Source organism: Ranitomeya imitator, chromosome 2 (genome assembly GCF_032444005.1).
Source record: "Ranitomeya imitator isolate aRanImi1 chromosome 2, aRanImi1.pri, whole genome shotgun sequence".
Taxonomy (NCBI): Eukaryota; Metazoa; Chordata; class Amphibia; order Anura; family Dendrobatidae; genus Ranitomeya; species Ranitomeya imitator.
The window spans coordinates 702,760,470-702,786,498 of NC_091283.1; the positions used below are offsets into that span (position 1 = coordinate 702,760,470).

General features: G+C 42.9%; 1 protein-coding gene across 2 annotated transcripts in view; it reads right to left on the minus strand.

Moving 5' to 3' along the window:
* The window catches only part of LOC138665540 (rap1 GTPase-GDP dissociation stimulator 1-like), a 489,411-nt gene that overhangs the window by 189,199 nt on the left and 274,183 nt on the right, over positions 1-26,029 (minus strand). The window contains exons 5-6 of one of the 2 annotated variants that reach the window (XM_069753123.1): positions 24,924-25,052; positions 13,965-14,090 (exon numbers count right to left, since the gene is read on the minus strand). In XM_069753123.1, the coding sequence (XP_069609224.1) occupies positions 13,965-14,090; positions 24,924-25,052 (255 nt within the window). The remainder of the gene's footprint in view (positions 1-13,964; positions 14,091-24,923; positions 25,053-26,029) is intronic. The other variant, XM_069753124.1, reaches the window with a different exon arrangement.

Genomic DNA, 26,029 nt, shown 5'->3' on the forward strand with positions numbered 1-26,029 from the left:
GAAGGCAAATCCAGAGTCCACTTATCCAGGTGGAATTCAGTAGCCTTCCTACTAGCGCCTGGGTGTTGCAGTACCTCCCTGCTGAGCAACTTGGTAAGGTCCTGACAACTGTTGTAGATGTTCTAGATGTTAGTTCTTCCTCTCTCTCCCCCAGATGGTGTGGATAGGACAACCCGTATGACTGATGGCCTGAGGCTTGTTTATAGGGACCCTAGAGACGCCCCGACCCCCACAATTTGCCACCGTGTCTTCTTAGGTATTTAGGTCGGGCAGCCAACTTGGAATTGACTGTCCTGCCCTTCTCTGAAGTAAAGCGTAGAGTCTATTACTCCCTCGGTGTTCCGGCCACCGGCTACGCACCTCAGAAGGAGGCAGCCTCTCTCAGGGCAGAACTCCTTCTGGTTTTCTCCTTGTGCTATGACTTCGTGTCTCACTCTCTACAATACAGTTAATTTCTTGTCCGTTCTTAGGATGCTGCTGCACGTGGGGCAGGCGCAGCTCCGTATCCTTCTGTCTAGGCCTCTGACAGGATCCCACCCCTGTCTGGGGCCCTCTGTCTGCAGCTTTGTGGTGTTCCTCCTTTCCTGCTGTCTGCCTGACAGGTCTTGCCTGGGCCAAGCCCAGTCAGCTTCTGACTAACTTTCTATCCAACCCACCAGTTTTACCCTAATGTGAGGAGTGCCCTAGTAGATAAGAGCAAGGCTCCCCCTGGTGGACTGGAGTGTGAAGTGTAGTGTATGGTTTGTGATACCTGGCAGGGTGAATTCCTTTAGTGCCATCAGATGTAATATCACTCCCCCTGGTGGAAGAATAACATTACTGCAATGAACCAGGACTCTGGGGCGCTGCACATGCACTTAATGTTCCTCTCTGTACCTCTATTCTTTCTTAAATTATTAACTGTTCAAACCCACCCTCCCATGCCACCGCTACCTCCATCTTCCTTATTTGTGCCCAGGTCTCTATCTGCACTATCTTCCCCTCCTATAAAATGAATACCCTCCCCCCAATCCCTAGTTTAAACACTCCTCCAACCTTTTAGCCATTTTCTCCCCAGCACAGCTGCACCTTCCCCATTGAGGTGCAGCCCGTCCCTAGCGTAGAGCCTGTAGCCAACTGAGAAGTCGGCCCAGTTCTGCAGGAACCCAAACCCCTCCTTCCTACACGAATTCTTGAGCCACTTATTAAACTCCCTAATCTCCCGTTGCCTTTCTGGCATGGCACGTGGTACAGGCAGTATTTCGGAAAATACTACGTTGGAGGTCCTTGCATTCAGCTTGCAGCCTAATTCCCTGAAATCATCTTTAAGGACCTTCCACCTACCTCTAACTTTGTCATTTGTGTCAATGTGCACCGTGACCGCTGGGTCCTCACCAGCCCCTCCCAGTAATCTGTCCACCCGATCAGCGATGTGTCGGACTCGAGCGCCAGGTAGGCAGCACACCGTTCGACGATCCCTGTCTTTGTGACAGATTGCCCTATCTGTTCCCCCAATGGAGACAATAAAATCTGTCATCAAACTGATAGAGACAACAAAATGAAAAAATAGACTGCTATCAAAGGGGTATGTTGTGTAAAAGTTTTTTTCTTTTAATATTCAATATATCATATAAATGATATTAAACCTAAAGTGCTAGTGCAATATATATATATATATATATATATATATATATATATATATATATATCCTTAAGAAAGGATATTACATCCGAAACGTCGCCACGCTGTTCAGGCATTAAAGTCCACTTTTTTTTCTATTTTCTTGTGCTGCTTTCTCTTTTTTACCTTATATTTGGAGACCATTGGATTGCTGGTTGGGAGAGCTTTGCACAACATGTGAGTTTGTACTGGATGCTGTTCCAATTTTTTCCATATATATATATTATATATATACTGTATATAAATATGTGTAACAAAAAAAAATAAATTGAAATATACAAGACTCCCACAGCATATCCCTTTGTAATGGCAGAAACAAAGATATACCGTATATACTCGAGTATAAGCCGAGATTTTCAGCCCAAATTTTTGGGCTGAAAGTGCCCCCCTCGGCTTATACTCGAGTCACGGTAGCGGTGGGGTCGGCGGGTGAGGGGGTGAGGGCGCTGAGGTATACTTACCTAGTCCCAGCGATCCTCGCGCTGTCCCTGCCGTCCCACGGGCTTCGGCGCTGCAGTTTCTTCCTCTCTTCAGCGGTCACGTGGGACCGCTCATTACAGAAATGAATAAGCGGCTCCACCTCCCATAGGGGCGGAGCCGCTTATTCATTTCTCTAATCAGCGGTGCCGGTGACCGCTGATAGAGAAAGAAGCTGCGGCACCGAAGACAGGAGGGGACAGCGCGAGGATCGCCAGGACTAGGTGAGTATAGCATATTCACCTGTCCTCGTTCCAGCCGCCGGGCGCCGATCCATCTTCCCGGCCGGCGCCTCCATCTTCCCGGCGTCTCTGCTCTCTGACTGTTCAGGCAGAGGGCGCGATGACGCATATAGTGTGCGCGGCGCCCTCTGCCTGATCAGTCAGAGCAGAGACGCCGGGAAGATGGAGGCGCCGGAACGAGACGCCGGGAGCTGCAATCAAGGGAGGTGAGTGTGTTTTTTTTTTTTTTATTGCAGCAGCAGCAGCGGCGGCGGCAGAGATTTATGTGGAGCATCTATGGGGCACAGTGAACGGTGCAGAGCACCGTATATGGCACATCTATGGGGCACAGTGAACGGTGCAGGGCACCGTATATGGCACATCTATGGGGCACAGTGAACGGTGCAGAGCACCGTATATGGCACATCTATGGGGCACAGTGAACGGTGCAGAGCACCGTATATGGCACATCTATGGGGCACAGTGAACGGTGCAGAGCACTGTATATGGCACAGCACAGCTATGGGGCACAGTGAACGGTGCAGAGCACCGTATATGGCACAGCACAGCTATGGGGCACAGTGAACGGTGCAGAGCACCGTATATGGCACAGCACAGCTATGGGGCACAGTGAACGGTGCAGAGCACCGTATATGGCACAGCACAGCTATGGGGCACAGTGAACGGTGCAGAGCACCGTATATGGCACAGCACAGCTATGTATGGGGCACAGTGAACGGTGCAGAGCACCGTATATGGCACAGCACAGCTATGGGGCACAGTGAACGGTGCAGAGCACCGTATATGGCACAGCTATGGGGCACAGTGAACGGTGCAGAGCACCGTATATGGCACAGCTATGGGGCACAGTGAACGGTGCAGAGCACCGTATATGGCACATCTATGGGGCACAATGAACGGTGCAGAGCACCGTATATGGCACAGCTAGGGGGCACAATGAACGGTGCAGAGCACTATATGGTTCACACCTATGGGGAAATATGAACGGTGCAGAGCACTATATGGCACAGCTATGGGGAAATAATGATCTATTTTTATTTTTGAAATTCACCGGTAAATGCTGCATTTCCACCCTAGGCTTATACTCGAGTCAATAAGTTTTCCCAGTTTTTTGTGGCAAAATTAGGGGGGTCGGCTTATACTCGGGTCGGCTTATACTCGAGTATATACGGTATATAAAGTGCAATGTCACATGTTCCAGAGCAAATGTCCTGTAGATGTTATCAAAACAGGAATAATACAAGACAGCAAGTCAAATTAAGCACTGCATATTTACCTCTAGAGTATAGGTATCCAGGTGCCCACCACACCCGACGTACGTTTCGCTCTGAGAGGGTGTGGTGGGCACCTGGATACCTATACTCTAGAGGTAAATATGCAGTGCTTAATTTGAGATATATATATATATATATATATATATATATAGTTATATGAAAAAGTTTGGGTACCCCTATTAATCTTAAGCTTAATGTTTTATAAAAATTGGTTTTTTTGCAACAGCTATTTCAGTTTCATATACAGTGGGGCAAAAAAGTATTTAGTCAGTCAGCAATAGTGCAAGTTCCACCACTTAAAAAGATGAGAGGTGTCTGTAATTTACATCATAGGTAGACCTCAACTATGGGAGAAACACTGAGAAAAAAAAATCCAGAAAATCACATTGTCTGTTTTTTTAACACTTTATTTGCATATTATGGTGGAAAATAAGTATTTGGTCAGCAACAAACAATCAAGATTTCTGGCTCTCACAGACCTGTAACTTCTTCTTTTAGAGTCTCCTCTTTCCTCCACTCATTACCTGTAGTAATGGCACCTGTTTAAACTTGTTATCAGTATAAAAAGACACCTGTGCACACCCTCAAACAGTCTGACTCCAAACTCCACTATGGTGAAGACCAAAGAGCTGTCAAAGGACACCAGAAACAAAATTGTAGCCCTGCACCAGGCTGGGAAGACTGAATCTGCAATAGCCAACCAGCTTGGAGTGAAGAAATCAACAGTGGGAGCAATAATTAGAAAATGGAAGACATACAAGACCACTGATAATCTCCCTCGATCTGGGGCTCCACGCAAAATCCCACCCCGTGGGGTCAGAATGATCACAAGAACGGTGAGCAAAAATCCCAGAAGCACGCGGGGGGACCTAGTGAATGAACTGCAGAGAGCTGGGACCAATGTAACAAGGCCTACCATAAGTAACACACTATGCCACCATGGACTCAGATCCTGCAGTGCCAGACGTGTCCCACTGCTTAAGCCAGTACATGTCCGGGCCCGTCTGAAGTTTGCTAGAGAGCATTTGGATGATCCAAAGGAGTTTTGGGAGAATGTCCTATGGTCTGATGAAACCAAACTGGAACTGTTTGGTAGAAACACAACTTGTCGTGTTTGGAGGAAAAAGAATACTGAGTTGCATCCATCAAACACCATACCTACTGTAAAGCATGGTGGTGGAAACATCATGCTTTGGGGCTGTTTCTCTGCAAAGGGGCCAGGACGACTGATCCGGGTACATGAAAGAATGAATGGGGCCATGTATCGTGAGATTTTGAGTGCAAACCTCCTTCCATCAGCAAGGGCATTGAAGATGAAACGTGGCTGGGTCTTTCAACATGACAATGATCCAAAGCACACTGACAGGGCAACGAAGGAGTGGCTTCATAAGAAGCATTTCAAGGTCCTGGAGTGGCCTAGCCAGTCTCCAGATCTCAACCCTATAGAAAACCTTTGAAGGGAGTTGAAAGTCCGTGTTGCCAAGCGAAAAGCCAAGAACATCACTGCTCTAGAGGAGATCTGCATGGAGGAATGGGCCAACATACCAACAACAGTGTGTGGCAACCTTGTGAAGACTTACAGAAAACGTTTGACCTCTGTCATTGCCAACAAAGGATATATTACAAAGTATTGAGATGAAATTTTGTTTCTGACCAAATACTTATTTTCCACCATAACATGCAAATAAAATGTTAAAAAAACAAACAATGTGATTTTCTGGATTTTTTTTTCTCAGTTTGTCTCCCATAGTTGAGGTCTACCTATGATGTAAATTACAGACGCCTCTCATCTTTTTAAGTGGTGGAACTTGCACTATTGCTGACTGACTAAATACTTTTTTGCCCCACTGTATCTAATAACTGTTGGACACAGTAATGTTTCTGCCTTGAAATGAGGTTTATTGTACTAACAGAAAATGTGCAATCTGCACTCAAACAGAATTTGACAGGTGCATAAGTATGGGCACCCTTATCATTTTCTTGTTTTAAATACTCCTACCTACTTTACTGACTTACTAAAGCCCTTTTTTTTTGTTTTCTAACCTCATTGAGCTTTGAACTTCATAGCCAGGTGTATGCAATCATGAGAAAAGCTACTTAAAGTGGCCACTTGCGAGTTGTTCTCCTGTTTGAATCTCCTCTGAAGAGTGGCATCATGGGCTCCTCAAAACAACTGTCTAATGATCTGAAAACAAAGATTATTCAACATAGTTGTTCAGGGGAAGGATATAAAAAGCTGTCTCAGAGATTTAACCTGTCAATTTCCACTGTGAGGAACATAGTAAGGAAATGGAAGAACACAGGTACAGTTCTTGTTAAGGCCAGAAGTGGCAGGCCAAGAAAAACATCAGAAAGGCAGAGAAGAAGAATGGTGAGATCAGTCAAGGACAATCCTCAGACCACCTTCAGAGAGCTGCAGCATCAACTTGCTGCAGATGGTGTCACTGTGCATCGGTCAACTATACAACGCACTTTGCACAAGGAGAAGCTGTATGGGAGAGTGATGCGAAAGAAGCCGTTTCTGCAAGCACGCCACAAACAGTCGGCTGAGGTATGCAAAAGCACATTTGGAGAAGCGAATTTCTTTTTGGAAGAAGGTCCTGTGGACTGATGAAACCAAGATTGAGTTGTTTGGTCATACAAAAAGGCGTTATGCATGGCAGCCAAAAACACAGCATTCAAAGAAAAACACTTGCTACCCACAGTAAAATTTGGTGGAGGTACCATCATGCTTTGGGGCTGTGTGGCCAATGCCGGCACCGGGAACCTTGTTAAAGTTGAGGAACGCATGGATTCCTCTCAGTATCATCAGATTCTTGACAATAATGTTCATGAATCAGTGACAAAGTTGAAGTTACGCAGGGGATGGATCTTTCAGCAAGACAATGATCCAAAGCACCGCTCCAAATCTACTCAGGCATTCATGCAGAGGAACAATTACACTGTTCTGGAATGGCCATCCCAGTCCCCAGACCTGAATATCATTGAACATCTGTGGGATCATTTGAAGAGGGCTGTCCATGCTCGGCGACCATCAAACTTAAGTGAACTGCAATTGTTTTGTAAAAAGGAATGGTCAAAAATACCTTCATCCAGGATCCAGGAACTCATTAAAAGCTACAGGAAGCGACAAGAGGCTGTTATTTTTGCAAAAGGAGGATCTACTAAATATTAGTGTCACTTTTCTGGTGGGGTGCCCATACTTATGCACCTGTCAAATTTTGTTTGAATGCAGATTGCACATTTTCTGTTAGTACAAAAAACCTCATTTCAAGGCAGAAACATTACTGTGTCCAACAGTTATTAGATATATGAAACTGAAATGGCTGTTGCAAAAAAACCTATTTTTATAAAACATTAAGCTTAAGATTAATAGGGGTGCCCAAACTTTTTCATATAACTGTGTATACAGTGGGGCAAAAAAGTATTTAGTCAGTCAGCAATAGTGCAAGTTCCACCACTTAAAAAGATGAGAGGCGTCTGTAATTTACATCATAGGTAGACCTCAACTATGGGAGACAAACTGAGAAAAAAAAATCCAGAAAATCACATTGTCTGTTTTTTTAACATTTTTTTTGCATATTATGGTGGAAAATAAGTATTCGGTCAGAAACAAAATATCATCTCAATACTTTGTAATATATCCTTTGTTGGCAATGACAGAGGTCAAACGTTTTCTGTAAGTCTTCACAAGGTTGCCACACACTGTTGTTGGTATGTTGGCCCATTCCTCCATGCAGATCTCCTCTAGAGCAGTGATGTTTTTGGCTTTTCGCTTGGCAACATGGACTTTCAACTCCCTCCAAAAGTTTTCTATAGGGTTGAGATCTGGAGACTGGCTAGGCCACTTCAGGACCTTGAAATGCTTCTTACGAAGCCACTCCTTCGTTGCCCTGGCGGTGTGCTTTGGATCATTGTCATGTTGAAGGACCCAGCCACGTTTCACCTTCAATGCCCTTGCTGATGGAAGGAGGTTTGCACTCAAAATCTCACGATACATGGCCCCATTCATTCTTTCATGTACCCGGATCAGTCGTCCTGGCCCCTTTGCAGAGAAACAGCCCCAAAGCATGATGTTTCCACCACCATGCTTTACAGTAGGTATGGTGTTTGATGGATGCAACTCAGTATTCTTTTTCCTCCAAACATGACAAGTTGTGTTTCTACCAAACAGTTCCAGTTTGGTTTCATCAGACCATAGGACATTCTCCCAAAACTCCTCTGGATCATCCAAATGCTCTCTAGCAAACTTCAGACGGGCCCGGACATGTACTGGCTTAAGCAGTGGGACACGTCTGGCACTGCAGGATCTGAGTCCATGGTGGCGTAGTGTGTTACTTATGGTAGGCCTTGTTACATTGGTCCCAGCTCTCTGCAGTTCATTCACTAGGTCCCCCCGCGTGGTTCTGGGATTTTTGCTCACCGTTCTTGTGATCATTCTGACCCCACGGGGTGGGATTTTTCGTGGAGCCCCAGATCGAGGGAGATTATCAGTGGTCTTGTATGTCTTCCATTTTCTAATTATTGCTCCCACTGTTGATTTCTTCACTCCAAGCTGGTTGGCTATTGCAGATTCAGTCTTCCCAGCCTGGTGCAGGGCTACAATTTTGTTTCTGGTGTCCTTTGACAGCTCTTTGGTCTTCACCATAGTGGAGTTGGGAGTCAGACTGTTTGAGGGTGTGCACAGGTGTCTTTTTATACTGATAACAAGTTTAAACAGGTGCCATTACTACAGGTAATGAGTGGAGGAAAGAGGAGACTCTTAAAGAAGAAGTTACAGGTCTGTGAGAGCCAGGAATCTTGATTGTTTGTTTCTGACCAAATACTTATTTTCCACCATAATATGCAAATAAATTGTTAAAAAAAACAGACAATGTGATTTTCTGGATTTTTTTTTCTCAGTTTGTCTCCCATAGTTGAGGTCTACCTATGATGTAAATTACAGACGCCTCTCATCTTTTTAAGTGGTGGAACTTGCACTATTGCTGACTGACTAAATACTTTTTTGCCCCACTGTATATATATATATATATATATATATATATATATATATATATATATATTGTACCAGCACTTTAGGTTTAATAGCATTTATATGATATATTGTATATTAAAAGAAAAATACTTTTACACAACATACCCCTTTGATAGCAGTCTACTTTTTCAGATTGTTGTCTGCATGCTGCTCTGCTATTTCCAGATGTCCCACCTGTATCTGTCCCTGTATGCTCCCCCTATGGTACATTGTTATTATATTATTTTGAACATTATTATGTATTTTTGATATTGTGTATTAATAAAAATGTATTTTTTAACCTGTGTTTGGGAATGAGTTTTCCTTCTTTGGTGTAGATTGCAGTTTTTCTTTTCTTCCCGGAGGGTTTTCTTGACAGCAGGATTGAAGGATTTTTTTGGTGTCACAAACTCATAGAGAGAGACAACACCATGTGCGCTTTAGATCTAAGAGATGCGTATTATCATGTGCTGATTCATCCAGACCACCGCCAATATCTGAGGTTCGCTCTATACCATCACGATTCAATCCATCATTTCCACTTCACATGCCTCCCATTTGGCCTATCTTCAGCCCCATGCATCTTTATGAAAATAATGATGGAGGTGGCAGCCTTTCTGAGGAAACAAGGGATTATCGTGGTCCTATACCTGGGTGAAATCCTGCTGGTAGCAGACTTGGCTATACACCTTAAACAATTATCCCGCACTGGAGGCCCTAAGGTGACAAATAAACTGGAAAAAATCCAATTTACATCCAGGGACCCAGAAGGTATTCTTAGGGGTCCTCCTCAATTCCCACTGCAGGATGTCCTACCTATGTGGAGCAGGAGGAGATCAGAAGCAGAATCTGTGCATTACAGAGGAAGACAATGACCTCCATCAGATACGCCATGAGGATCCTAGGAGTGATGACATCATGCATCCTAAGTGTATGTTGGAGTCAGGCCCACTCAAGACGACTTCAAAGTGCAGTCCTTACGTCCTGGAACAGGCATCCCTTGGGCCTAGACAAAAAGATGGCGGTCCCAACCGGTCTAAAACATTCCCTGTCATGGTGAACATCCAGGGACAATCTCGGAAGAGGAGTGTCTTGGATCCTTTCTCCCTGCATCTGGATTACCACCGATGCAAGTTTGAGTGGATGGGGTGCAGAGGTAGAGGGTTGTTTTCTACAGGGCACATGGGGCCCGGAAGACCAGAGAAGATCCTCCAATTACAGAGATCTAAAAGCTGTATGGGAGACTCTGCAACTCTGTCAGGACACGGTCCGAGATCGACATGTAAAAGTCCTGTCAGACTATATCACAGCGGTTTCCTTCTTGAGATGCCAGGGAGTTCCAAGAGGCAAAGTCCTGCAGACCTTAGCCGAAAATATTTTTCAGTGGGCTGAAAGAAACGTCCGGTCCATCTCCACCATGCACTTGAAAGGTTCCGAGAACATAACGGCAAATTATCTCAGCGGGGAGAAACTTTGGCCCTCAGAGTGGGAACTGAACCCAGGGGTATTCCACAAGCTGACCCGTAAATGGGGAACACCACATGTAGACCTGTTTGCAACCCGGAAGAAAGTGAAGGTGGCAAGATTCTTCTCAATAAATCCAGCCGACAGCCCAGAAGGCATAGATGCCCTATCTCAAAGTTGGGAAGAAGGTCTTCTGTACACATTCCCTCCTTTTCCCCTCATACTGAGAATACTGAGGAAAATAAGAAAAGATCAGGCCGCGGTGATATTGGTAGCTCCCTTCTGGCCGAAGAGGAGTTGGTTTCCAATGTTGCACTGCAAGACTCTGGATGATCAAGTTCCACTTCCAGACAGACCCGATCTGCTGTCGCAAGGTCCCCTCTGGCACCAACACCCTTGTCTTCTGCGCCTGCCGGCCTGGAACATGAGCAGAAAATCCAAGGTTCCAGGGGATTGTCAGACATGGTAACAGCTACTATGCAGGTGCGTAGGAAACCAATAACATCAACAATCTATTCCAAGATATGGAAGAGGTTCTGTTCTTACGTGGGTGAATCAACTTTGAGCACAGCCTGCCCAGACATTCCCAGAGTATTGGACTTCCTCCAGGAGGGATTTGAGATGGGCCTAAAGCCTAGCACACTGAAGGTGCAGATCTCTGCCCTTAGTGCCTTTATGGACTTTCCTTTAGTGGACCACCCTTGGGTAGCAAGGTTCTCTCGAGCCATTACCAGATTAAGACCCACAGTCAGAAACTGTGCCTCCTTGGGACCTAAACTTTGAGTTAAATACACTGTGCAGATCCCCCTATGAGCCCCAAGAAGAATCTAGCATCAACTTCCTCTCTATGAAGATGGCATTCCTGGTGGCAGTTACCTCGGCGAAACGTTCGGGTGAATTACAGGCACTGTCAGTCATGGATCCCTACTTATAGATCATAGAGGATTGGTTAATATTTAGGCTTGACCCGTCCTTTTTAATGAAGGTAGTGTCAGAGTCAAATTTAAGCCAAGGGATTATTCTTCCATCTTTTTGTCATCTTCCAAAAAATGAGAAGGAAAGGCTGTTTCACACACTAGACGTGAGAAGAGCAGTGATGAGTTATGTAGAGGTCACAGCTTCCAGGAGGCAAGATTCAAATCTTTTCTTGCAATATGCTAGGAAAAATCAGGGTAGAAAAGCTTCTAAATTAACTTTGTCTAGGTGGATCATGTCTACCAGAGCACTAGCATATGAGTCAGAGAAAAAAGATCCCCCCGTTATAATTAAAGCCCACTCTATAAGAGCAATTTCTGTTTCATGTGCCGAAAGAGCAGAGGCTTCCATAGACCAGATTTGCAGGACAGCAACTTGGTCCAATATAACAACCTTCTGTAGACATTATAAGTTAGATGTGATGTCAGGTCAGCAACTGTCCTATGGATGAAAGATCCTACAAGCAGTGGTCCCACCCTAGAATGCCATTTATTTGGTATTTCTCCTGACATGCTGTCATGAGGGACGTCCTGGGAAAATACAAATTAAACCTACCGGTAATTATATTTCCAGGATTCCCTCATGACAGCACCATTACATTCCCTCCCCTGAACTTTGAAACTAATGTGAGTTAACATTTGTGTGTAAGAGTTAAAAAAAATAGTTGCATCCATCCTGGTGTAGTGATTGGTAAAAGACACTGGGGTTGAGGTGGAAGGGGGGCTTTTAACCTCTTGTGTGTTTCCTGTCCCTAGAGGATATACGGGAATACCTCCTGACGTGCTGTCATGATGGACTCCTGGAAATATAATTACTGGTAGGTCTAATTAGTAATTTCTTTGAAATGCTGAAGCTTCAGGGAGAATACTTCTTACAGCAATAGTACTGCCAGACTCTGATTTAGGTGTCATACTCACTTGCGAGAAAAAGCGGAAGAGTGCAAACCAATAAAAAAAATCAGATTGCACTCTTACCAATGTTATTCAATGGGTTACATCTCATCTGCAATTTGTTTCTTAGCGTAAATCTTACTGAGAAAAATAGTGCAGCATGCTGCGATTTGCCGCATATCTTGGATGAAACTCGCCAATGCAAGTCAATGGGTGCTGTCCGATTTTTACACACCGATCTCCTTTGAAAAGCCGGCAATTCATCTGCCGCGTACAGTAAAATCACAGGAAAGAATATATAGATTACATACAGTATACACACATAGAATAGATAGACATATAGATGTCAGTGACATATACAATTAGTACAGTGTGTGTGCAGCTGCATCTCAATGTGAATGTATTTAATTATTAAAAGATTATTTTTATGAAAAAAACAGAGTGGGTTCCCGCATATTTTTTCTTAACCAGCAGAGGGAAAGCTGACAGCTGGGGGCAGATGATTATAGCCTAGGAAGGGGGTAATACCCATGGAGCTTCCCAGGCTATTACTATCAACTCACAACTGTATACTTAGCCTTTGCTGGCTACTAAGACGACCTTAAAAATAAAAATGATGTAGAGTTCCCCTATATTTAATAACTAGCAAAGGCTAGGTAGACAGCTGCGGGCTGATATTAATAGCCAAGGGAGGGGCCAAGGATATTGCCCCCCAGGATAAAAACATCAGCTCTCAGCTGCCCCTTTGGAAACTATGTATAAATGACATAGAGAATTGCTCTATGTAAAAGCTCATGTTAAAATCACATTGCAATCGGATAATAATCGCATGGCATTCGAATGTCAATCAGATGCTAGGTGTGAAAAATCGGATTGTACTCGCATGAATATCGCATGACACTTGCATGACAGTAGTCCTACTTTTCGGGACCAAAAGTTTCACTCAGATGGGTATGAGCCCTTATGCTGCTTGTGATCAAGGCAGCATTAATTAACTGACATATTACCTTTAAATTTCATTGAATTCAAAGATTTTAAATGCAAAACATGAGCACAGAAATGTACTAATTTTATACTGTTATTATTTTTAGAGTAAACGCAGAAGTAAAACAGTATACATGAACCTCTGAAATGCCCCCTTGTGGTGTCTTTAGGTGGCCAGAATATGGTGATACATTTATGTAAGGGGCTTGACTTTATGTATCTGGAAAACCAAAGCTGTGACTGCCATATTTAGGAATTTATTTTATTGAAAGATAATTTAACAGCTAATTTTGGATATAACAATGACCTAATGATAAAAGCTGGTTGTTCACTTTAATAAGAGAAGCGCTTGAATGTATTTATATGTCATTTTTTTTTTATATGCGCTGTATTTCTTAATTTTCCTTTAATAAATTAAAATGCATGACTCTAAGTTGATTTTTCGCTTTCTTCATTAGTGTTTTTGCTAGATAACCAGTTTAGGGCAATAGGGCACAGCACGTTATTTCCTTCAATTTAATTTTCCTAGAGTTTCCATTCGATAGCCAAATTAATTTAAAATATCAAACTGTTTACAAATGTTTCCTTTTCCCATAAGTAAGTGACTTATCAAATATGCATGAATGTTTTACACTTTCGCAAATGTATACTGGTTGCACACACTTTTACCTTGATAGTCAAGTCGATGGCAAAGGATTGACACAGTCAGTTTAAGCCAGCAACACAGTACAACTGCTTTGTCCCATCTGGCAGTGAAAACATGATGGTGTGCTCTAACAGATGCCAGTTATTGCCAGTCCTCTGTGAAATCCTGCTTCCTTCAGATGGAGCTTGCACATGCCCATCTATCCTGGCCTGTTCTGTTTGATACACATGGCTTCCTAATAGACTCACTTCATCCAGCTGAAATTCTCTATCATTACACAGGCGGTGAGCTTCCTAGCAAGAGAGGTGGTAAACCACTATAAACACTACATATACGAACCATTCTCTGCCAGCATCTGGAGGACCTCGATGATCATTTCCACTCTTTCATGATTTTCTGCCCTCTTCAGCTGCTTTACCAGCTGCTCAACAACCACAGTTTTACATAAAGCTTCCTTAGCACTTTCTGCAACACACACAAAAAAAGAGGTAACAATTAACTCCATAGTTTCCAAAATTTGTAGCGACACGTGTCCAATGTTATTTTATCTTTTAATTTACATTTTATCTTTATTTTTTTGATCTTGCATTTTCCATCTATTATGAGTGGTAAAAATCTTGAAAGGAAATCTGTCAGAAGGTTTTTGCTAAATAATCTGAGAGCAGCATAAAATAGGGGAAGAAATTCTGAGTCGGAGATGTTTCCCTTACTGGGTTGCTTGGTGTAGTTTTCATGGAATACCCTGTTTTATCTGATCTAGCTGTAGCAGAGTAAGAGTTCTGTGATGTGTATAATATCCCTTACTGACAGCTTTCTATCTACACTATGAATCATCACCAAGCTGCTACTCTGTGGTGAGAGCTGTGTTGTCACGACTCTGTTATCAGGTGTTCTGGAATCAGGGCCTAATTCCCTGTCCCTAACGCTAGGGCCACCCTAGCTCACCCTGTTCCTCGAATTACTTCGAATGGTGAAGATGCCAGGGTCACAAACCTAGCCTTAGTTCGAGAAATCCGCCCTCAGTCTGTACCCTTCCCCCACCCAGGGAAGAGGAGAGTAGTAGTGTACCGTAATACATCACCCAGACTAACAAGGTAATATGAACAGAGATACAAGAAAAATACCAAATCATACATATATATTCACACAAACAACAGAGGTAAACACTGGGGAGTGGAGGATGGGGTTAAACCAAAATAGGAGAAGGAGGGGAATTGGCACACGCCCAAAATCTTGCAACAGTCTCAGATAAATCCACCAAACACCTTCTCGAACAACAACCACAAACCACCATCTCCTAATCATGCAGCACATGCTAGTGTGGCACCCCAGGAGTCTGGTTGCCACAATGGCATTGCCTTCCTCACGGGGGAGTGATGTCATGCCTGGAAGTAAGGAGGGATCCCCTTAGCAGGTAACACAAACATACAACACCTTCCTGACTCCAGTTCTGGTCTGGAGGCGGGGTTAGGAAGTGCTGTGCGAGACAGTGAAGGGAGAGGAAGCATGTGAGGAGAAAGACTGGGAGTGGAGCTGTGACTGAGTTCTTCCCAGGATTAAGTGTAAAAGGGACCAGACACCGGAGTCTGTGGTTGCACGGGTACTAAAGGTCCAGCAACTAGATCTGGAGGGCAGGAGATTGCAGGTTTCCTGGCCCATCTGACACCTGGAGGCACCACAGCAGGTCAGGAGCCTGGGGCTACCAGTGAGAAGACAGTGCCCATGAAAGGCTCATGCTGTTAACAATATGGGTTAAGAGTAACAGACTCTGAGAGGAACTTGTGTAACGCTTCAGGCAGTAAGGGGCAGAGAATACAGTGCAAAAGGAAGGCCTCTGAACCCACCTGGCTAGGTGAATTCCAAGTTACTCCCAGGCTGCCCGGACCACATCTACACCTGTAACCTGTACCCCGCACTGCACCTGCAATTCACCAGTAAAAGGTAAAAGAAATTGCAATCCCTGTATCCTCCAATTATTTCCTGTACCCTCAGTCCTGCATCCCACCATCTATCATCCCTTACCAACTGCACTGGTAGCCCTGGGGCCCCGCTACATCTGTGGGGAGCAGAACCACCCTCGCTGCGTTACCATCTGCCCCAGTGGTCCCTTTAAGCAGCGTCGGCCATCCTGGCCTAACACCGCAGTTGGCATCACAAATTGTCCCCCATAGACTTTATTTTCCACTTCCCTTCATCATTTTTGTTGGACGCCCAGGGCCATGGACTGGGTCATCGCCTCCGTGACCACCCCTTTAAGTACCGCCGAACCTGGTTTGAGTACCCCATGATCCTAGTGGGTGCTCCACTATCTCTGGCAATGAGTGCTAGCCAGGGCCCAAATTATATTGGAAATGAAAGTGGAAGAGCAAACAGAGAACAGAGAAGAGCAAAGAGCCTTAATGCAGAAAAGCTTCCAGGGGCGCTTAGCTGAGCACATTAACCCCTGCACCTCCAAATGAAACCTGCACTGTTTAAAATGAAGGTGAAGTGCTTATAAACAGTGCAGGAGTAGGAGAAATCAGATGCTGTGGTCTTCTGGTATGTCTCTGTCACGGTAAACCCGTGACAGGTGTTAAATAGATTAGCCTGACTGGTCTGTACATGAGATGTAGTCCAGTAGTAATAATCTTCTGCTGATAAAACACTGTTTGCACTGAAAATACAACACACAGCCTAATATGTGACACATCCCTGGAATCAAGGTCTCTGCCCCATATTATGTCAGATTAAATAGCAAAAACCTGGTGAAAAGTTGCCTTTAAACATGTTCATTCTATTTTTGACACTTCGACAAAGAAGTTCAAGCAGAGATGGATCAAATTCTTCGGAGACCAGTAGGAAAAAAAGACATATGACGACCCCCTCAGTTTTTGGTAAATAGAAATTTAGGGTAACTTGGCTATAGAAGCAATAATCAACAAAAATCTGAGTGACATAATGTAAATCAGAAAGTAAGAAGGTAATAATATGTCATATTGTCACTACCAATGGGACGAGTAGATGGCCAATCATCAATTATCAAACAAAAACCCAAAAGAACAAAGGATGATCAAAGGGCCAGCAATTAGATAAAAAATATAACTTTATTGGAATACATTAAAAACCAGAGTAGAATGGTAGATGAGACCAAAGTGCATGTAAACAAAAATGAATGGGATGAATGATCAGCGGCTAGGGATCATGCATATTATTTATATAGAACATGACATATATTAACTGAAATGATGATATATATTTTACATAGCAGTCATGCTCTATACACGTAATCCAATATTGACATTATCTCAATTACCCCGACAAATGGTATGATGAAAAAATAGATAGCAGCCACAAACAATACCTAAAATAAAGGTGCAGGCAGTGTAGTAATAGCCTAATAACGCATACCTAAATTGGACCAAAGAGCGGTCACCAGGAGTGGCTGTAAAGGGGTGCAGGAGAGAGCCAGTGATCACCACATCACCCCGACGCGCGTTTCGGCGGAGCCTTCGTCAGGGGGCGTGGTTATGCTACAAAGTGTGCGGTTTAAAAAGGGGAACCCGACCAATCACCTGGAACCGGAAGTGATGCGGTGTGTTAGTACCGGAAGGATATGATAACATAATATAATAATATTAATTCTTAATAATGGAATAGATATCCTAAGGACTAATATGGACGGTATTGACGAAATAAGGAATAAGCGGAGCGGGCTGTAATCAAGGCGGCGCATGCGCACTCAAATCCCGAACCTCGCACGTCGGCGTCCACGTCAAAGGGAGGCGGAGCTGCAGTGCGAGTAGCACGGCAGGGACCGCGTCGCTATGGAGACACAGAAAGCCGAGGAACGAGGCGGGCAGAGCGAGCATGCGCACACACACAGCCCGGCAATAAAGTAAGTGAGCCAAACATGACTCAGGAAAACAATAAGTGTGGCACATACGTCAATATACCATAAACACACCACGGGACCGATACCTATACTAGATGAAACAATTACATATATTGTATATAGAGAAACTATAAGGAACAGTATAAACAATAACAAAACCAATGCTGAGTAAAGCAGTTACATGTATTATATATTTGAAAACAGTAATGAATGATGTAGACATCGAAAAATTTTCAGATAAATGTTCCAACGGATGAATCGGATGATGAGTCAAGCAACGAAATAGGAGGGCGGGACCACAGACTAAGAGTAGAAAAATAACAATACACAAAAGTAAAAATAAAAGCACACATATTGTTACAGCACAGATGGAAAAGACCGACAATGCAGCAGGACGGTATCACAAAAATGGGACAAAACTAATTTGTTCATTAAGTCCTTTAGGATGTAGAGTACCCAGCCTCCATATCCAGCGGGACTCGAGCTGAGCAAGACGTTGCGATATTTTGCCACCGCGGATATTGGTTTTGTCCCATTTTTGTGATACCGTCCTGCTGCATTGTCGGTCTTTTCCATCTGTGCTGCAACAATATGTGTGCTTTTATTTTTACTTTTGTGTATTGTCATGTTTTTAACTTGTTGCTATTTTTCTACTCTTAGTCTGTGGTCCCGCCCTCCTATTTCGTTGCTTGACTCATCATCCGATTCATCCGTTGGAACATTTATCTGAAAATTTTTCGGTGTCTACATCATTCATTACTGTTTTCAAATATATAATACATGTAACTGCTTTACTCAGCATTGGTTTTGTTATTGTTTATACTGTTCCTTATAGTTTCTCTATATACAATATATGTAATTGTTTCATCTAGTATAGGTATCGGTCCCGTGGTGTGTTTATGGTATATTGACGTATGTGCCACACTTATTGTTTTCCTGAGTCAGGTTTGGCTCACTTACTTTATTGCCGGGCTGTGTGTGTGCGCATGCTCGCTCTGCCCGCCTCGTTCCTCGGCTTTCTGTGTCTCCATAGCGACGCGGTCCCTGCCGTGCTACTCGCACTGCAGCTCCGCCTCCCTTTGACGTGGACGCCGACGTGCGAGGTTCGGGATTTGAGTGCGCATGCGCCGCCTTGATTACAGCCCGCTCCGCTTATTCCTTATTTCGTCAATACCGTCCATATTAGTCCTTAGGATATCTATTCCATTATTAAGAATTAATATTATTATATTATGTTATCATATCCTTCCGGTACTAACACACCGCATCACTTCCGGTTTCAGGTGATTGGTCGGGTTCCCCTTTTTAAACTGCACACTTTGTAGCATAACCACGCCCCCTGACGAAGGCTCCACCGAAACGCGCGTCGGGGTGATGTGGTGATCACTGGCTCTCTCCTGCACCCCTTTACAGCCACTCCTGGTGACCGCTCTTTGGTCCAATTTAGGTATGCGTTATTAGGCTATTACTACACTGCCTGCACCTTTATTTTAGGTATTGTTTGTGGCTGCTATCTATTTTTTCATCATACCATTTGTCGGGGTAATTGAGATAATGTCAATATTGGATTACGTGTATAGAGCATGACTGCTATGTAAAATATATATCATCATTTCAGTTAATATATGTCATGTTCTATATAAATAATATGCATGATCCCTAGCCGCTGATCACTCATCCCATAACTTGGCTATAGGTAAAATGTGGCAAATGGCAAAGCAGCCACAACAATTACACTGGTCTACAAAAAAATACAAATTTTCTGGCATGGACTTTAAGAACAGTTTTAGACTAATTTGAGGGTGCTGAATTCAAATCTGATCTTATAATTTCTCTATCACACCACAGGTACAGTGGGGCAAAAAAGTATTTAGTCAGTCAGCAATAGTGCAAGTTCCACCACTTAAAAAGATGAGAGGTGTCTGTAATTTACATCATAGGTAGACCTCAACTATGGGAGACAAACTGAGAAAAAAAATCCAGAAAATCACATTGTCTGTTTTTTTAACAATTTATTTGCATATTATGGTGGAAAATAAGTATTTGGTCAGAAACAAAATTTCATCTCAATACTTTGTAATATATCCTTTGTTGGCAATGACAGAGGTCAAACGTTTTCTGTAAGTCTTCACAAGGTTGCCACACACTGTTGTTGGTATGTTGGCCCATTCCTCCATGCAGATCTCCTCTAGAGCAGTGATGTTTTTGGCTTTTCGCTTGGCAACATGGACTCTCAACTCCCTCCAAAGGTTTTCTATAGGGTTGAGATCTGGAGACTGGCTAGGCCACTCCAGGACCTTGAAATGCTTCTTATGAAGCCACTCCTTCGTTGCCCTGGCGGTGTGCTTTGGATCATTGTCATGTTGAAAGACCCAGCCACGTTTCATCTTCAATGCCCTTGCTGATGGAAGGAGGTTTGCACTCAAAATCTCACGATACATGGCCCCATTCATTCTTTCATGTACCCGGATCAGTCGTCCTGGCCCCTTTGCAGAGAAACAGCCCCAAAGCATGATGTTTCCACCACCATGCTTTACAGTAGGTATGGTGTTTGATGGATGCAACTCAGTATTCTTTTTCCTCCAAACATGACAAGTTGTGTTTCTACCAAACAGTTCCAGTTTGGTTTCATCAGACCATAGGACATTCTCCCAAAACTCCTCTGGATCATCCAAATGCTCTCTAGCAAACTTCAGACAGGCCCGGACATGTACTGGCTTAAGCAGTGGGACACGTCTGGCACTGCAGGATCTGAGTCCATGGTGGCGTAGTGTGTTACTTATGGTAGGCCTTGCTACATTGGTCCCAGCTCTCTGCAGTTCATTCACTAGGTCCCCCCACGTGGTTCTGGAATTTTTGCTCACCGTTCTTGTGATCATTCTGACCCCACGGGGTGGGATTTTGCGTGGAGCCCCAGATCGAGGGAGATTATCAGTGGTCTTGTATGTCTTCCATTTTCTAATTATTGCTCCCACTGTTGATTTCTTCACTCCAAGCTGGTTGGCTATTGCAGATTCAGTCTTCCCAGCCTGGTGCAGGGCTACAATTTTGTTTCTGGTGTCCTTTGACAGCTCTTTGGTCTTCACCATAGTGGAGTTTGGAGTCAGACTGTTTGAGGGTGTGCGCAGGTGTCTTTTTATACTGATAACAAGTTTAAACAGGTGCCATTACTACAGGTAATGAGTGGAGGAAAGTGGAGACTCTTAAAGAAGAAGTTACAGGTCTGTGAGAGCCAGAAATCTTGATTGTTTGTTTCTGACCAAATACTTATTTTCCACCATAATATGCAAATAAATTGTTAAAAAAACAGACATTGTGATTTTCTGGATTTTTTTTCTCAGTTTGTCTCCCATAGTTGAGGTCTACCTATGATGTAAATTACAGACACCTCTCATCTTTTTAAGTGGTGGAACTTGCACTATTGCTGACTGACTAAATACTTTTTTGCCCCACTGTATGTAGCCCATTTTCAAGAATTCCATGATAAATATTAGTAGTGTATGAAAAGTGCCGGTTTATACGGTTCACTAAGGTAAATTTAGTTTTCATTTAGTCTTCCAATAAATGTGAGAATATCTTTGTTTTCTTTGAACATGCATAATTCCCATTTCTTATGATAACACCCTTGTTTTCTGTTCTACTGGGACAGTAGAGCTACAGCAGAGCATTGGGTGAAAACTGAATGGCCTTAGCGACAGAGTTTGGCATCTGGCGATAAGTATGTCATCCATGATTCTCTAGTGGATAGGAAGGACATTGTCTTTCCTCTCTTACAGATAAAACTTGGATTGATGAAGCAGTTCATCAAAGCTCTCAATCACAGTGGAGAATGCTTTAACTATATATGTTTAACTTTTCCTGGTCTTAGTGAAGAGAAGAAAAAGGCTGGAATATTTGATGGACCTCAAATAAGAACACTTATGAGAGACCCAAATTTTATCACATCAATGAATGAGACAGAAGAAAGAGCTTGGAATGCATTTTGTAATGTGGTGCAGAATTTTCTAGGGAATAAGAAAGCAGACAACTATGAAGAGATTGTGGAAGAGCTACTAATGAGTCTGCGAATTCTTGGATGTAGAATGAGTATCAAGATTCACTATTTACACAGCCATTTGGACTTTTTTCCAGAGAACCTTGGGGATGTGAGCGAGGAACAAGGGGAGCGTTTTCATCAGGACATTAGAACAATGGAAGAACGGTATCAAGGCCGGTGGGACTCACATATGATGGCTGACTATTGCTGGAGCTTGATGAGAGACAACCCAGAAGCTGTACATCACAGATCAGCCAAGAAAAGAAAGTTCAAATAACTGCCATTTGTCATTCATCTGTGTGCCATATATATGTGGTTTTATATTTTGTAGTTTAATTCTGTAAGTATATTTGATTTGCTGTACATAGACTTTGTAATCTTTGTTATTCCTTGATTAAAAATAAACAAAATGTAGTACCGAAAATCATGTGTTTTTATCACAAAACATTAGGAGTAATTTTCATCAAAAACTGAAAATATCTCGAAATCCTGATGTGATAGCTAAAAACGGAGTTCATATTCGTAATCAGCAGCCAAAATTGACTTAAAATATGTTTTAAAACCTTTTGCCAGAAAAATTGCGTTGACCAGTGTAATCAATAAGCAATGTTTAGTCTAGAAATGCGATGCAGTGTGATAATACTGCCGTATTCTATATTAGAACAGCTGCATAATCTCATTTTATCATGAAGGCAATTTTATTATTATTTATTAGTTAGCTCATAGAGATGTCTAAAATTCAATGTCCCCTTCACAAAAAATGATAGATGGCCTCTTCCATGCAATCATTAAAGTAATGTCACCAACAATAGAGCTCGGATTATCCGCTATGCTGTCAGCCTCACTGTTACTGAAGAATCGGTCATTGTAATCAAAGTAGCGCTTTCCACCATCTCACCGTACAAGAAATCCTAAGCCCCAGGAAATGAGAGGCAGCGCTTTTTAATTAGCAAGAACAACGCTGCAAAATGTTTTTATACGGAAATTAGAAGCTAAACCTTTTTATCAAAGACCTTTGTAACATTCTGCCTTTTTTGCATGAATGCTGTTGCTGTAGGGTTATAAAGTTGATTAGTAAGTACATTGCTCTGTACAAATATATAATAACCTTATCAAAACCGTATTAGTATATGTAATTATGCCAGAGAGTTCTCGTAATGCACGTACCCTGCGTGTAGCTCGTACTTTGCATTCTGCAGCCATTGGGGAAGTTAAGGAACAAAAAAAGGTTTTCTAAGGACAGAATCATTTATGTTTTGTAAATGGGGCATTTCTCCAAAGCAGCTGATAACGGGACGATGACATTCTCCGGAGCCCCAAGGGCGTTTCATCCACACAGCGCCATACATACAAGTCTGCCTGTTATGCCGCGCATGTGCCTGGGATGAGCAGCTGTACTGGGCACAGGGGTCACTGGTAATACAGAAATAGGCCGGTAAAGTCTAAATACTCCTCTGTCATTGGTGGAGACATATGTCCGAAGTGATCTCCTGCCACCTCCACATGTAATGGCCAGTCTTCCCGAGCCCTCCATCATTGCTGTTCTCTGCTCCTCTCTGCCCCGTTTGTGATAAATACTTATGTTTCATGTAACGCCTATGGACATTACACCTTATTTGTAGCTATCTATATGATAATAAAAATAATAAATGTGAGATTGTCTGGTCCGCTTACAAACTGCTGACACTTCTACACTGTTGGGTGGATTGATTGACAGCATATTATGAATCATTATTAACATTGAATGTCAAACTCCTGCACTTTATTTGACAATTTCTCATTATATGTTGTTTTGTACGCACATTATTCACTTTATTTAATATTTTGCTATTTTGCACAGTGTGGTGCATGGCTGTATAACGCTTTTCTATATTGATTTTTTCTGGGATTGCTGCTAATGATTATAACTATATGATTTATGTTTTTTTCCGTAGTCCTGTCCTTGCGCACTTTTGTAATTTTATTCTTAATATTGTGTAACCCTCTGTCACATCTATTTAATAAAGGCATATTTTTAAATCCTATCTTGCCTGTACACTTTTTGGTGGTATTCATGTTTTGTATTTGCCTTGGTTTAACCCAGTCCTGTGAATGATGAGCTCTGTATAACCCCGCCCACACCACTGATTGGTAGCTTTCTGCCTATGCACTGTATAAACCAATCATTGGTGGGGCGGGGTTATACAGAGCTCATGAATGTAAAGGACAACATGACAGCAGGTTTATTAGTCCTCAAGTGATAATCTCCTGCTGTTGGGATAGTAACTTTATCAATACTATAGCAAGCAGCCCAGTAAGTGACACACCATTGGAATCAATAGTAGACAGGGATAATAATAATATAATAGTAATAATAATGATAATTTTATTTCTATAGCGCCAACATATTCCGCAGCACTTTACATTTTAGAGGGGATTTGTACAGACAATAAAAGACATTACAGAATAACACATGACACAAACACCAAAAGGAGCGAGGGCCGTGCTCATAAGCTTACAATCTATGAAGAAATAGAGAAGACACAGAGGGCTATTAAGGGCATGAAGTGTGTGGGACCAGGAGAGGAAGAGGAGCCAGGAAATATTGCAGTGAAGGAGCCATCACAGAGGTAGGAGGAGAGACCCAGGAGAGAGCCGTATCTTTCAGACCTATAGGGTGGAGCATAGTGAGGAGGATCTGGGGATCCACAATGCTGCGGAGAGATCCAGGAGAATCCGCATGGAGCAGTGACCATTAGATTTAGCTGTTAGTAGATCATTAGAGACTTTAGTGAGGTCAGTTTCAGTAGAGTGTAAGGAGCAGAAATCAGATTGTAAAGGGTCAAGAAGAGAGTTATCCGAGAGATAGCGGATGATGATGGTGTTGAAAAAGAGGCAAAAACCTGGTGACGGATTCCCTCTAATTCATCTTCACACAATGGTACTATAGGTTCATTTTGAGCTGCACTAAACAATAATATATCTATGAATCCATACTGTGGCTCAGGTGTGTGCATGAGGAATATCACTTTTTCTGACTAGAATTTTTTTAGTATACTACATTTTTCAACAGTTTTATCTGTATGTCTCTCTGCCTCCATTACTTTCCTTCTTCTGCCCCTCTCGTCTCCATAAACTTCCAATAATAGTAATCTGATCCCTCAGTGAGCTGTCCCCACTTAATAGAATCTGAGCAGCGAAACCAAAATACTGTTATTTGGTAAAAGTAGTTTTTTATTAAATTGTATTACAAAATGTTTATCCTCATTCCTACTACTGATGTATAAAAAAAAAATCAAAACAACAGTTAATCTTTCACGTGTCACTTTTTCCTTTCCATTGAGTTCTAGAGAAAATGAGATTGGTAAGAGATTATATACTTAAATGTTACCGGCTGAGAGAGATTACTAACCTAGATCCGCAAGATTGGACAAGGCCAAGAGACCCACACGCACCAACGTATCATTATCTGGGTAATCAGTTAATATCCTGACCAAGGAAGGGATGACATCAAGTTCAACCAGCCGCTCCTGTAGCTCATCTGAAAGGAAAAAGAAATGAGATAAGAGCTGAGTGCTATAAATGCAACTTTAAAGGTCGGCACACAACAGGACCATCAATGGAAGCTTACTCTGGATTGTTTTATTCTATACTTTTACTATATTACTGTCATTTGGATTTACCATAGAACGTTTTCTACGGAAGGTGTATCAAAGCTCTCATGTATGAAGGAAGGCTGTCAGAACTATATATATTTACTCCCGAGAAGACTTATATTATATCTATATCATGATATGATATCATTATTTATATATGTAAATGGCCACTATAGAACCAATACTATACCTTATCATACACATTAAGCTGATGGCTGAACCTGTCCACATTGTCAGATTCAGCCGAAGTTAAGGTACCGTCACACTGGACGATATCGTTAACGATATTGTAGCTTTTTGTGGCGTAGCAACGATATCGTTAAAAAAATCGTTATGTGTGACAGTGACCAACGATCAGGCCCCTGCTGGGAGATCATTGGTCGCTGGGGAAAGTCCAGCACTTTATTTTGTTGCTGGATCTCCCGCAGACATCGCTGAATCGGCGTGTGTGACGCCGATTCAGCGATGTCGTCACTGGTAACCAGGGTAAACATCAGGTTACTAAGCGCAGGGCTTACCCTGGTTACCGTTGTAAATGTAAAAAAACAAACACTACATACTTACATTCCCAGTGTCTGGTCATGTCCCTTGGCGTCAGTTTCCCGCACTGACTGGTGAGCGCCGGCCAGCCGTAAAGCAAAGCACAGCGGTGACGTCACCGCTGTACTTTACGGCCGGCGCTCAGTCCAGGGGGACATGTTTACCCTGGTTACCCGGGGACTTCAGGATCGTTGGTCGCTGGAGAGCTGTCTGTGTGACAGCTCTCCAGTGACCAAACAGCGACGCTGCAGCGATCGACATTGTTGTCGGTATCGCTGCAGCGTCGCTTAGTGTGACTGTACCTTTAGTCTAATGTGTATTT